The sequence below is a fragment of the Apodemus sylvaticus genome, chromosome 1 (genome assembly GCF_947179515.1).
Source record: "Apodemus sylvaticus chromosome 1, mApoSyl1.1, whole genome shotgun sequence".
In the NCBI taxonomy this organism is placed as follows: Eukaryota; Metazoa; Chordata; class Mammalia; order Rodentia; family Muridae; genus Apodemus; species Apodemus sylvaticus.
In genome coordinates, this window is record NC_067472.1 from 52840880 (window position 1) to 52854765 (window position 13886).

Here is a 13886-nt window from a genome sequence, read left to right on the forward strand (position 1 = left end):
CTTGCACATACAGGCATGCAAAACAAACCTCTGGTAGACACTAATCTATGCCCCAGGACTCAACATCACAGTGAGAATATAGAGGAAAACTACCGGCATTTAGTGCTCATTTATGGAAAACAAATGTCTAAAACACTCTCTGCTTTTTTTGCTCATTTCTTCTTTTTTTAAATTATTATTTTGCCTTACATATATGTCTGAGTGGGGGGTGCTGGAACTCGAACCCAACCTCTGGAAGAGCAGTCACTGTTCTTATCCACTGAGCTACTTCTCTAGCCCCTTTGTTTTTTTAAGACAGAGTTTCTCTGTGTGTCTCTGGCTGTCCTGGAACTCACTCTATAGTCAGGCTATCCTCAAACTCAAGAGATTTGCCCATTCTGCCTCTTGAGTACTGGAACTAAAAGCACAAACCACCATCACCATCTGACAAAACACTGTCTACTTGGTGAGGTAGCACATGCCATAACTTTAATACCAGGAAGCAGAGTCAGGGGGATTGCTAAGTTTGAGGGTGGCTGGTCTACATAGTGAGTGAGACCCTGTCTCAAAAACAAACAACCAAACAACCGTGTACTCTACTATCCTGGCTCAAAGCTGCAGGGAAATACAGTTTTTACCTGCCATGGTGGTTATAGGGTGTAGAGGCCTTCATGTAAGTATCTGGTGGAGGCCCCACTGTAGCATTTGGTGGGGGGAAGAAGGCTGGATTGAGGTGAAGGGCTGGTGGGATGGCCCCAGGGGGAGGTACAGCCAGATGAGGAGGTAATCGAGGAGGAGGGGGCATGAGATGCTGGTAGTGGATACCAGGAGGAGGAGGAGGGACACCAAAGCTTGAGGAGAGAGGTGGTGGGGGTGGAATTGGGGGTGGGGGCAGACCCATTAGGGGAAGGGCTGAAGGAGGACGGTTAAAGTAGGGCAACACGCTGGGGGGCTTATCCACACGAGCAGATGAGGGTACAAGATTCTCAGAGGGGGTTGCCCGTCCATCAGCAGAATCACTAGAATCTCGGGAGTGGGCCCGTGGAGGTATTCCTGCAAAGCAAAATAGAGCTAATGTTACTGCCCAGGCAGGCATTGGATATAGCAATAGGACCAGCTCATCTCTCAGCAAGTCTAGTACCACATAAAAGAATACAAGTGAAGCAGCTAAGAGAAGAAAAGAATCATTTGGTACTTTTCCATTGGCCTCAGAAGAAAGATCAGAAGTATTTTGGTTAAGACAACCCCAAAAAGTAATAGGACTCAAGTCTTGTATGTCAATGGAAGCTCTCATCTAGGATCCTCAAACTGCTTAAAACATATGTAACTCTTAAACCTGTTTCTTATTTTCAAATAAATACACATGCTCCAAACAACCCGTAAGGAAATGATGCTTAAGCATGCGCACTGATGCTCTGCTGGATTTTACCTGCCTTGTATCCTACGTGTCCCAGAGTTCAGAGACTCAAGACCACTATGAGTTATACTTTATTGTGCTGAACTCTAGAAACATTGTCTTTGCCATAAAGCTCTAGTCAGGGAATTGAAGAAAGAACAGGGAAAGCAGAAGACAGAGAGTCATCCTCTACCTACATTTTATTCAAAGAGCTAGCTCAGTCTAGTTAAAGTAGAACTTGACATTATGGCCTTCAGAGACTTGCAGACAGAAAGATGTTTAGCAAACACAGAGGAACAGAGTGCTTCTTAAACTAGAACTTACATTTAGGGCAATGCTCAAGACAAGCTGGGATTAACTACATGACAAACCATTTTGACTTTTTCACTATCAGATATTGCCAGCCTGACATGTGCCCTGTTCTTTATGTTTCCAACACACTGACAACTTGTTCCTTTCCCAAGTTGTTATACACCAAACAGGTTTTAAAGCAAGTGCAATCCTCTTTAACAGTAACAACTTTCTCAGGTTTAGTTCCAATATTGATTTATATATATTTGGTTACAAATCCTCAGGAAAGAAAAGTAACATGCACAAGGAAAAAGCTGAGAAGAGGTAGGAATACTATTCTCAATATAGCTGTAAAGAGTTGTATCACCAGGAGAGGGTTGAATTATACAAATACTCTGAAATAGAAGGGAAAATGTTGAGTTGTCAAGGAAGCTAAGTATGTGCCTTTTAACCCAGGGCAATTATAGAACATACCTCATCCACCTAGGCTATCAATACAAAGGACAGTTATTTCCATTAAAGAGGCTCTATTTCCACAGGAAGGACATACCCCCATCAACACAAGGAACTACTGTTTTAGAGCTAAGTACAAAGCAGTGACAGCAACTATGCGATGAAATGCTTCTGCTACCACCCATTCCCTAGTAGTGAAAGAAAAGAAGGCTGATTGTTTCAGGCAGGCCCTTGCAGGATAGCTGTACCTTGTAAAGTCAGGATAAGCCAAGATTGGTCCTCAGGTTTAGAAATCTGATTTTAGTAACTCATCAGGAAATAATCAGACCCTAGGAGATTGAATTATGCCATCCAAATTGATACACAAACCAAAATAGTAATTTATTAGTTGATAATGACAAGTATTTTACTGCCAAGCAAACAAATACCTGTCAGCTGATCAGTGCACCCTCTTCCCAGGAGGAGAGCCTTAGTAGGAGACCAAAGTAGTAAGAGATTGATGAACAGACTGAGATTAAAGGGAGTCAGAAGAACTGAAGGGAACAAGATAACAGAATGCTACATTTTAAAGAAAAACTAATGTGATATACTTGCCAAGCCAACTAAGCATTCATTAACTGTAAGTATTCTTTTTTCTCTAGGACAATAATAGAGAAACAACACTTAACTTTATTACCTAATACTTCTTATGGTTGATTTGTACAGAGTACACCAAATACCCACAATAGAATCATAGCCAACTTTGTATTCCTTAATTACACTTTAGGGTGTCTCGTTTTTGAAAGGCACATTTTAAAAAGCAAGCCCATTCATGAAAGAATACTGAATTGACCAGTGATAGGAGCTTTAATAATTTTTTAGTTCAGATGGGAAGGAGGCCCCAAGAAGTGAACTGAATTGTTTAAAAGGCTGAAAGGTTGAGTCAAAGGCAGAACCCACTGACAACCTGAACCTGATTCCTAGCACTGTCCTCTTTACACAAATCTCATTCTTAGGTCCACCCACCAACTGTGCCACCAAACCAAAAACAACAGCAAGCACCCTTGCCCAAAATCCTCCACATCACAGCAACAAGCCCACAACCTCCCCCCATCATACAGATGGTCTCCACGTACCCCCTCTTGGGACTCGGACGCACTCACGTTTCCGAGCCTGAGCCTCAAATTGTGATAGGTTCTGCCGGGTGGCCGGCCTCACATCTACTTTTTCTCCATTAAGAACTTTTCCTGGTAAGAGTTCCAGCAATTTGTGGACAGAATTTTCAGAGGCTACCACCACCTCAGCATACCTTAAGGAACAAAGTAAAAGAGGAATAAAATATTTAGACACTGGACAAAGGAGAAGGCATCTTGTTAAATTATTTAAACACCCCTCCACACCCACACACCCACTCCCTATCAGCAACAAGAAAGTGCCACCCTATAGATTTCCTGTTTTTCCTTACTTTTTGGAATTTAAAATTAACATTCCTTCCCTTCAACAGATGGATGTTCAATTTCATTCCAGCTAGGTCCCAAATCTTTGGCAGTTTGTCAAAACCAATGTAGTAAGCTAGGCCAGGGTGGAAGGGGGTTAGAATCCAAGTTCAAACATATAATAGATCTGTCACCCTAATAGTTACAAACTCAAAGGGGCTCCCCAGTTCTAGATCTCACCCTTTAGACTGGCCATTTGCACGGTTCTCTGCAAATTTCAACTCCACCACATCATAGACTCCTATAGAGCGTATAACTTGGATCAGCTGCTGGTCTGTGGTCCACTGGGGCCGGCAAGATGGAAAAGGGAGAAATGTCAAGAGCTCCATGCCTGCTACCCACCCACCCCGGTGCTCCAAGTCCTGTTCCCAAACCTAGGACTCCAGCCACAACCATGACCACCCACAGGAAACCCCAGAGCCCAGCAATAGTTCACTCAGTCAGGCTTTTCTTATTGTCCTAAACACTAAACCCATCTAATCCCACAACCCCTATGTTTGGGGATTAAGACTAAAATTTATTTTAATTTTGACTGACATGTGAGCTGGTTGATCATCACTTCAAACAGATTGTTAACAACTTTACAGATCTGACAGGTTAGAGTTGACCATGCCAGGAATATTCCCATCAGTATATACATTTCCTGATTTGGCACCCTCCCACCAGCCCCAAAACATCTCACACTGTAACTTTTACAGAATAGTCAGCATATATCCCAAATACACTACAGCTATCAAGGTCTTTGATCCCCATCACCCACCATTATCACAGGACCATCTAATGACCACCAAGAGTTCAAGGTGTTCACTCTGATATCTCGTCCCATAGATGACCCTGCTAGACATAAAGCCCCAGGGTCAGGGGCAGTAATAAGATGGCAGAAAAGGCAACTACCCACTTAATCAATGCTTTCTTCGGCACCAGTACGTCCTCAGGATAGTTCTCTTTCAGAGATCAATCCAACCTGATCCCAGGAAAAAGAAATCCAACCCCATCAGAGCACAAAACAGTGCAACAGTGGTTTCTGAAAATGCCATCACCTCCCAGTGCTCTCCCTCCAGACCACCCTTAAGATTTTTGGTTATCCTTGCTCACCCAGGAAAAGCTGCCTACATAGACAGCTGCTCGCCGACTCCGTAGGCCACTGTATGTATATAGAATTGCAGGGGTCTTGTTGTTTGGTTTGGGAGCTGGCTCCTGGCGAACAGGAGGGGGTGGTTCCGTGCTACTGCTTCTGTCATCTGAGGGCTGTGAGGCAGCCGTCAAAACATCATCATATAGGTCAATCTGATCTGTATTGTTGAACTCTGAGTCCTAAAAGATGAGGGATTGATAATGGAGTATTCAAACTTTTCAGTTTGTTTCTTCTGCTTCATTCTAGCTGATTTAGAACCTATAGTCAAATGCTTTGTAAAGCAATGTACAAGACCTTCCTGTCCCACTCTAGGAAAAAGGGTATGGAAGACTTTGGATTTGAAACTCTTAATATTACTTATAAGATTTTCAAGATTTTATTTGTAATGGGCAAGTTTGAATTTAGCCTCCTGTGAGGATCAAAGAAACAGTAAACAAGCAAACAAACCAATATGAATAATTAGACACATCTCATGATTCATGAGATCAGTGATGTTAGTTAGATCAAAGACCACATCTTAGATATATTAATAAAAATGTATTTTTAATATCAAGCTACATATTATTATTGCATTTAATAAGAGTACATTTATCTAGAAATATAAAGCAGAAAAAGAACACAAAAGTGAGTAAGCAACAAAATGAAACAAACAAACAAAAAACCAAAAACTGGGAGTTATCCTTTGGTTTATACAAATGACCTAAGCTCACAGAATACAACCTCACCTTTCCAACGGCCATTTAAGAAACATAAAAAGACAGGAATAGGGGACTGGGCATACAGCTCAGTTGTAGTGGAGTGCTGCCTTGCACACACAAGGCTCTGGGTTCAAGCTCCAGTATTTATGTGTCAGGTACCATGATTTACCCTCGTAGTCTGAGATACAAAAAAGACCTGAACTGGGCATAGTGGCACATGTGCCTATAATCCCAGCATTTGGGAGGTAGAGGAAGGTGATCAGCAGCTGACAGCTAGCTTCATACTGAGTTTGAGACCAGCATGGGTTGTACCAGATTATCTTATAAAAAATTAAAACAAAACAAAACAAAACAACAAAAAACCAGTGAGATGACTAAGTAAATGAATACACCTGCTATCAAGCCTGGTGACCTGAGTTCAATTACCAGGATTCACATGGTGGAAGATAAGTTTTGTCCTCTGACCTCAACACATATGCCATATATAAAACAAATGGAAAAATAAAAATAAACCACCGAAATCCTGAACAAACACCCCCCCCAAAAAACTTGACGACTCTATCCTGTTTAATACTCTAATCCTCAGAAGCCATTCTTAGCTCTCCATATCTGTCAATTTCTCATCCAAACTTAACCAGCTGAAAACATCCTTTAAAAGCTTCTTTAAGACGGGAGCAGGAGAGACAGCTCAGTGGTTAAAAATACTGGCTATTCTTCCAAAGAACCTGGGTTTGATTCCAGGCACCACTGGCAGCTTACAAATAACTGTAATCCCAGTCCCAGGTGATCTGATGCCCTCCTCTGGCCTCTGAAGGCAATGCACACATATAATGTATAGACATACATACAGGCAAAACATCCATAACACATAAAATTAAAAATACAGGGGTAGGTAGAGACTTGGCCTTGCAAAAGGCAAGCTCTGGATTTTGCTGTTAGCAAAGCCAAAATAAATCACTGTCATTACCTAGAGATTTGTTTAAAGTATGTGAAAGGAATACACGAAGATTTTGCATGCAAATACCTCCTCTAGCATATGAACATACTAGGCAAGGTCTCTACTACTGAGCTAGTTTTGATTTTGTTTTTTTAAAATTTTGAGATAGGGTCTGGCTAAGTTATCAAGATTGGTCTTGAACTTGTGAAAACATTTGCCTCAGCCTCCTAGTAGCTGGGGTATAGGATTATACCATCAGGCCAATTACCTCTTTTTTTTTTTTTTTTTTTTTTTTTTTAAAAAAAAAGGACTTAAACACCTGAAGATTTTGTTACAGAGGAAGATCCTGAGACCAATCCCCTAAGGATATTAAGGACAACTAGACTTTATATCTCTCACCAAGGCTTTTATTTTTATTTTTTACTTTTTGGTTTTTCGAGACAGGGTTTCTGTGTAGCCCTGGCTGTCCTGGTACTCACTCTGTAGACCAGACTGGCTTGAACTCAGAAATCTACCTGCCTCTGCCTCCCAAGTACTGGGATTAATGGCATGTGTCACCACTGCTCAGCTAGACCAAGGCTTTTTAAAGAGGGAAGAGAAGATTTTCAAATGAAACTTAAAGGCAATAAGGAAATAATAGTATTTTATATACTCAAAGTTGGCAAACTAAAAGGTTCCTTTTATGCAGCATGTATCTGCGATTCAAAGATCTAAGAGTTATAAGGTAAAGGTCATCACTGAGATCTGGCTACTTAAAAAATAAAGTAAAAAGGTCAGCGAACCAGTATGAAGACTTCAACTTGCAGAGCAAACATTATCAGTCGGAACCTTTTCATACTGTTAGCTTAAAGACAATCAATGGGCTCTTTGAAAAACTCTTGAAAGAACAAAAAAGGACCAGTCCTCTAGGAACTTGTTTGTGTAGATTACCACTTCAGAAAGAAAACCCAATGAATTTGAATGGTCCAGGTATCAATGGTCTATCCAAGCCATAGGACCTAAAAAAGCTAGTAGTAGCCGGACATAGTGGCATATGCCTTCAATTCCAGTACTTGTGAGGCAGAGGCAGGCAGATTTCTGAGTTCAAGGCCAGCCTGGTCTATAGTGAGTTCCAAGATAACCAGGGCTACAGAGAGAAAGAAACCTTGTCTCACTGGACTAGACTGTAAAAAATGATTAGAGAATAAAAAACAACAACAAAAACTAAAACACTAAACAAATAAAAAGCCAAAACCCTACCTATTCCACAAAAGAAGCAAAAATGAAATATACACCCATTATTTTATAGGTGGCAATGCTAAAATTTTTGTTAAGTTTAAATTGCAAATGTATTCAGGGCCTGGAGAGATGGCTGATTGGTTTAGAGCCCCAAATGCTCTTCCAAAGGTCATGAGTTCAAATCCCAGCAACTACATGGTGGCTCACAACCATTTGTAATGAGATCTGATGCCCTCTTCTGGGGTGTCTGAAGACAGCTACAGTGAGCGAACGGGGCTGGAGCAAGAAGAAAAAGTGTCTGAAGACAGCTACAGTGTACTTACATATAATAAATAAATCTTAAAAAGAATATTTACATTTAGGCTAATACAAAGCTCAAAAAATGCAGATAAAAAAGAAAATATGTATTCAATATTAAATAAATATTTCAGTAAGAACTTTGTTTTCAAGGATACATAAAAAAAAGCTGTTATATCATGAAACTTCCTAGTAGGAATTTGATTTTGCCCTCAAGTATGTTCAGCATTCCTACCTTCTAGCTCCTTCTCAGTATCTAACCCAATGAAGTAACTAACTTGTATATAGTTTTCTCAGTAAAACCATCTTGATTACTTTTTCTTTGGTTTTTATAAAGCCACATCAATTCTGGGCCTCATACTCATATCTCCACAGTTCTCTCTCCCCCCCCCCCTCACCATTGCTCTGCACTGTTACTGTACACTGTTGTTGTGTGCCTTTTCTAACAGTTTGACATTGTAGCCACGCTGGCCTCTAATTTGTAGCAATCCGGCCCCAGTCTCCAGAGCCATACCTAGATAATTATCACCTTTACTTTTAGCCAATACAAATGGTACCTATTTTCTAGCATAGGGATTCACTCTCTCCCAACACCTCACAAGTTCTGGCGGTAGTAATCCTTCAGAAGCAGTTCAAATCCTTCCTGATATAGAACCAGACATTCTTTATAAAGCCTATCTTAGCATGAGAAGGAACAAATAGAAAACCCAGGAGTAGCAGTTCTCAGTCACCTTTTTAGTTTGCTTCTGTCTAATTGAGCAGTATGATCCAGGATTCCCAAGATAACAGCAATAAAGTAATTCTGCAAAAGGTTGTAGCACATGCTGCCAGACTTCAGAAGCAAATACCACAGGGTTCCATGTAGCAAATGTGCTAATTTTCCTTGGGCACCAATGTGCTCTTAAGGGAGTTGTATGCAGGGCTAGCCTGGGACAAATCAGTAACTGTCCTCTAAGACATTCAAAAAACCCAATTCATACAGGTTGACTTCCATCTAAGCCAACTTTTAACAACTCAGACTTTTAAACAATTTAGCAGCTTCCAGATCACACTATAAACAGCTTTCCCAAAAAATAACTTATGGGGATAGGGTACCCCTTTTTCAACTTTTAGAAGATAAAACATTCAAAGTCTATACTTGCTTCAATTTTCCCTATATCAAACACTGCCTGCTTGGTATAAATGTCCACACTAATTTTGGCTTTAGACGAGAAAGTCCTTTTTTAAAAAAGTTAATTAATAAATTACTGAGGGTAATAATGTGCATCTTGACAAAGCCGTGTCCACTGGACAAGAACTGTATCTTATCTATAACCCCTAAGTTATAAATTCCCTTTTTGTTTTTAGATCAAATATGGCCCATGGTCAACAACTGTCTATCCTCTGAAGTGAATTAGTTGCAGTACGAGTCAATGACAGAGATTCAGAATTGGGTGTGTCCTTCAGTAATACAGAACTACGAGAGTCTTGTTAATGAAAAAGCCATAAATATCCAATGACTAAAGTCTGTCTCAAACAAACACATAAAACTCAGGAAAGCTAGAGTGGAGAGAGAGCTCAGTAGTTAAGAACACGTTCGGTCTGTCCAGAGGACCTGAATCTGGCTACTAGAATCGACATCAGGTGGTTGACAGCCACCTGTAACACCAGCTCCATGGGACCCCACACTACTAGGCTCCTTGGGCACCTACAAACCACTCACATACACAAAATTTACAATAAAATAATGGGACATATGAGCCTCTTTTGTTGCCTGTCAAAGTCAGGCTACAACCTAGGCATTCTAGTCCATTCTTTCCAGGTGTTTATGTGTATCCACTGGAAAACATCAATGACAAGAACCAGCCAGCTCAAAGATAACAGTATTAAAAACAACCCAGGTAAGATAAAAGTTCTAAATAGAAACTTTCAGTTGAGCTACGACCTCAAGATCGAAGAACTCAACCTCATAGATTAGTATTTTAAGGAATATTTAAAATGTAAAAACACAAATTCCAACTACGATGACTGAGTCTTTGATCTGCCTTTAGTTTATTCAATGGTTTCTTCCTTCTTTCCATCCATACCACAATGCCCTCAGACTGCTCAAGAGGACAGCTATTTAAAAAGATTGAAAACACCTGGAGGGGAGCTGGAACTCCCATCTTTAAAGCAGTTGGTATACTGTGTCTTTCAAAGTTATCTCTTGTACACTCTACACCACTAGGAGGGGACTAGCAGGGGGAGGGACTAACATTCTAGAGCAGCAAACTGAGAGAACAGCAAAATAACAAATATCGAAATTATCCCTGCAAGACTGCAACAAATGTAATCTTCATTTTTAATTATGGTTAGTCATTCAACTTTGGAATGACTTGGGGGAACAATTCCACGGGCTGATTCACCATTCTATTAAACTTGGGTTTTTATTTGCTCTTAAAGCAAACCCTTTAAAATTGAAGCCTGGAGGTTGAAATTAACATAAAGAGGAATGGTCAGTCGTCTTCAAAGCCTCCGCTAGGGGGATTCGATACTAAGGGGAATTATTTTGAGCTGAGAGAGAAAACACTGCCAGCAGACTGATGGAAAACCCAAAAACTGCTGCTAATTCCTCTCACCTGATTGAACTCTTCATCAGCGTAAATATCAATCAAATCCACTCCTTCTGACATGGCTCCGGAAATGCGCTCTCGAGCCCGGAGAACGGACAAAGTAAGAAAGATGCCACTACGGTATTCAGAAAAGGGTAAAAAATTTTAAGGCACAAGGGTCCCAGGCTGGGCGGAGGGCAAGGGTCAACAACCTCTAGCCCTCTGAGAGGCAGCATCCCGGAGCCTGGCCCCACCCGCTCTGCCCCGCCCCCAGCCTCGCGCCGCCCCCAGCTCTCCCAGGCCGCTCGGGCTCGCGGGGCTCGCTGCCCATCACCCGCGGGCCCGACCCGAGATGCTCCGAGTCGGCGCCCGTAGCTGCCTATGGCGCCACCGCCAAGTCCAGGCCTCGACTCTTGAGAGGGCCTTCAGGCCGCGCTGTGAAGAACCACCGCGGCGAACGCCGCAAGCTCAGCCCGTCGCACCTGCTAGGCCCTGGGGGCGTCCCAAGCCGGAGCCCCCGCGGGCCCGGAAGCTCCCGCCGCCTCCACTCCAACCGGGCCCGGTCCTCGCCCTCGGCTAGGCCTGCCCTGCTCCCTCCCACAGCTCCAGGACCTCAGCCCCTCCCTCAGAGGCCCGCGCTTCCCTTCACCCGCCGTCTTCCGCCTCCGCCACCCCAACCGACCCCCTCCCCTCCGCGGCGCCAGCCCTGGCCCTCCTTCCGGCCCCGCCGGCCCCCGGCCGCGCGCCCCCGTTACCGGGAATATGGCGGCGGCCGCGGAGAGTCCCGACTAGGCCCGAAGCGCGCGAACCGCTCTCCGCCCCAGGTCCCGCCCCCCCACCGGAGGCGTCACACGCACCGCTACTTCCGCCATACGCTGGGATGCGCCTTCCGGCTTGGGGTCCACCTCCACCGGTGAAGCCCAGATCGACCGCCCGGGATTCCCGGAAGTGGCCCGGTTGCCAGCTTCCCGTGCTATAGGGAGAAATGGCGGTGGTCACCTTGATCCCGACGCTGGCGCGGGTGAGAGAGCCGAAGTTTTAGGGTTCGGGGCGGGCGGCAGCTAGGACTGTTTCGTCTTCCTCTGTGTCGTGGAGCCTGTAGGGAGAGTTCACCTACCCCACAGACCAGGGAATAGTCCTCTCAAGGCGAGGCGCATACTGGCATGCAGGTCATTTTCCATTCTTTACCTGGCATGCAGGTCATTTTCCATTCTTTACCGAGCCCACGGTTTGCTCCAGTGAGAATACTGGGTAATATGTGGTTAAGTGGCCATTCACCATGTGAGACTCAACGCATATCTCATGTATGTCCCCGGGAACAGTTACCGAACCTCCCCGAAAGCCTCCTAGCTTTTCTTGAGAGCCTTCCCCCGTCTCCCTTTTTAAAAGTCGGTTTTAATTTGTTACTCGGGCTGGCCTCAAGCTCGCAATTCTCTTGTCTCATCTTGGTTTTAAATGTCTGCATGTTTGGGGATTTTCTGGTTTTATTCCAGTAGTGTTGAAAGCTAGTTGGTATGGTTTATCTTAAACTTATCAGGACATGTTTTGTGACAACTTGTTCTCCTGGGCATATTCATCTGTGCGTTTGAGGGGAATGTATGATCTCTTGTGTGGAATGTCTGTGTATCTTAGATATACGTAAATTAGTATTGTTCTGGTTGTCTAGTATTGATTCTCTCATCTAGATACTCTATTCCCTATTAAAATGTGGCATTAAAATCTGTTGTTTTTCTCCTCTTCAGGACTGTCAGTGTCTCTTTCATATATTTGAGTGCTCTATTAGGTATTTATGATTATTATACTTTACTGCGCGTGCGCGCGCGCACACACACACACACACACACACACACACACACAAATACCCATTGCAGACACCTATTGAAGTTATATGCAGGTATTGGCTGGGCATGGTAACATAAGGCTGAAGCAAAGGGTCTCTGAGTTCAAGACCAGCCTGATCTACATGTCAAGTTCCAGGCCAGCTAGGGCTACATGAGAAGGAGGATGCAGAGGAAGAGGAGGTAGAAGAGGAGAAGGAGGATTTTGTCTTGGAGGAAATTGCTACACACCCCCTGTCATGCACAGGAACTCTGGGTTTGATCTCTGGCATCACATACAACAGTGTATGGCATGTGTGCCCATAATTCTAGCACTCTGAAGTTGGTGGCAGGAGGATGCGAAGTTTAAGGTCATCCTTGATTCTTTAGCTGGTTCGGGGCCAGCCTGCATGCTGCTATAATGAGATGGGAACTTGAGACAAGAGACTCCCTGGAAGTTCCCAGGCCAGCTAGACTGGCACACACAGTGAGACTAACAAAGAGACTCTGTCTCAAGGTGGAGGGCAAGAACTGACACCTGCGGTGTTCTTCTGACCTCTACACATGAACCCATCTTGCACACATGAAGATGTTTTTAAAGTGCATTTTCAAGTTGTTTTTCTTAGAGATGTTGGTACAGAATGTTTAGGCTGTGTGTGGCTTAGGAGGCTGAATTTTCACAGCATGCTGTATACATTTACTGGAGCTGCCTTACAATAGAAATTTATATTCTCAAAGTTGTGGAGGCCAGGACTCCAGGATGAAGATGGTAGCACAGTTGTTTTCTCTAGTTGTCTCACTCCATGGCTTGCAGATAGCTACTTTTCCATTGGGACCTCATGTGGTCTTTCTTTACACCTGCACATTTCTGACTTTCTAGATAATTTATGCCTTAGTCTGGACTTCTTAGATTTATGATACTTGCTGTGTTTTGGGCTTCTTGAATTTGAATGTCTACTTATTTCTTTTCCTAAATTTTGGATGTTTCAGTCATTATTTCTTTTGTTTTTTAAAAAGTTGGGATGTGTGTGTGTGCGTGTGTGTCTGTCTGTCTGTGTTCTGGGGATAAGACTCAGGTCCCCAGGCTTTGCAGCAAGCACCTTTACCCTTCTCAATCATTAATCATAATCAGTAACTCCCTAGTGTCAATGTTTTTACAATGCTATAGTTTCTTTGTAAACACTCTTAAGTGTTTCAGTATTCTCTTTCTCCTTCCTTGCGCCTCTGTTTTTCAGGTAGCCCCCCAGCTTCATAGTAGTCCTGCTCTAGCCTCTCAAGTGCTTGGATTACAGGCATGAGGCACCACCCAGCTGGTTGCTCTGCTGTCTCATTCTCAGTGGCTATTGGACTTCTTGGGGTATGCTGGCTGTATTAGTATTGCAAGTTGTTCAAAACAAAAATCAACCAGTCCCTTAGGCAGTGCCAACCCCCATGTTCCAGAACATTAACCATACATTCGGCTCTTCCTTGAGCCATGGGGAAGAGGTTCCTAAACAATACTAGATTTTATCTTGCTTTGTCTGCTATGGTCTTCTGCACCAAAACTTAAGCAGCTCTCTTGGTCTCCCTGGTCCCTAAGCATCTGGAATGGGCTGTGTCCTGTTGTTGCTCTGAGACAAG

The 13886-nt window shown here is 43.3% G+C and overlaps 2 protein-coding genes across 11 annotated transcripts in view; one reads left to right on the forward strand and one right to left on the reverse strand.

Moving 5' to 3' along the window:
• The window catches only part of Cpsf7 (cleavage and polyadenylation specific factor 7), a 27994-nt gene extending 16696 nt beyond the window's left edge, over window positions 1-11298 (reverse strand). For 6 of the 10 annotated variants that reach the window (XR_007979163.1, XR_007979164.1, XR_007979165.1 and 3 more), the window contains exons 1-6: window positions 11205-11298; window positions 10477-10585; window positions 4690-4908; window positions 3775-3878; window positions 3235-3407; window positions 618-1032 (exon numbers count right to left, since the gene is read on the reverse strand). Coding sequence is in view for 6 of the 10 variants with exons in the window: in XM_052190035.1 (XP_052045995.1) it covers window positions 618-1032; window positions 3235-3407; window positions 3775-3878; window positions 4690-4908; window positions 10477-10530 (965 nt within the window). In the remaining 4 variants the exon portion in view is untranslated. Of the gene's footprint in view, window positions 1-617; window positions 1033-3234; window positions 3408-3774; window positions 3879-4354; window positions 4432-4689; window positions 4909-10476; window positions 10586-10931; window positions 11104-11204 lie in introns of those variants that run through there. The other 4 variants (XM_052190046.1, XM_052190005.1, XM_052190056.1 and 1 more) reach the window with 4 other exon arrangements.
• Window positions 11274-13886, forward strand: part of Sdhaf2 (succinate dehydrogenase complex assembly factor 2) — a 19915-nt gene continuing 17302 nt past the window's right edge. The window contains exon 1 of the mRNA XM_052190080.1: window positions 11274-11470. Coding sequence (XP_052046040.1) covers window positions 11435-11470 — 36 coding nt within the window. The 5' untranslated portion in view covers window positions 11274-11434. The remainder of the gene's footprint in view (window positions 11471-13886) is intronic.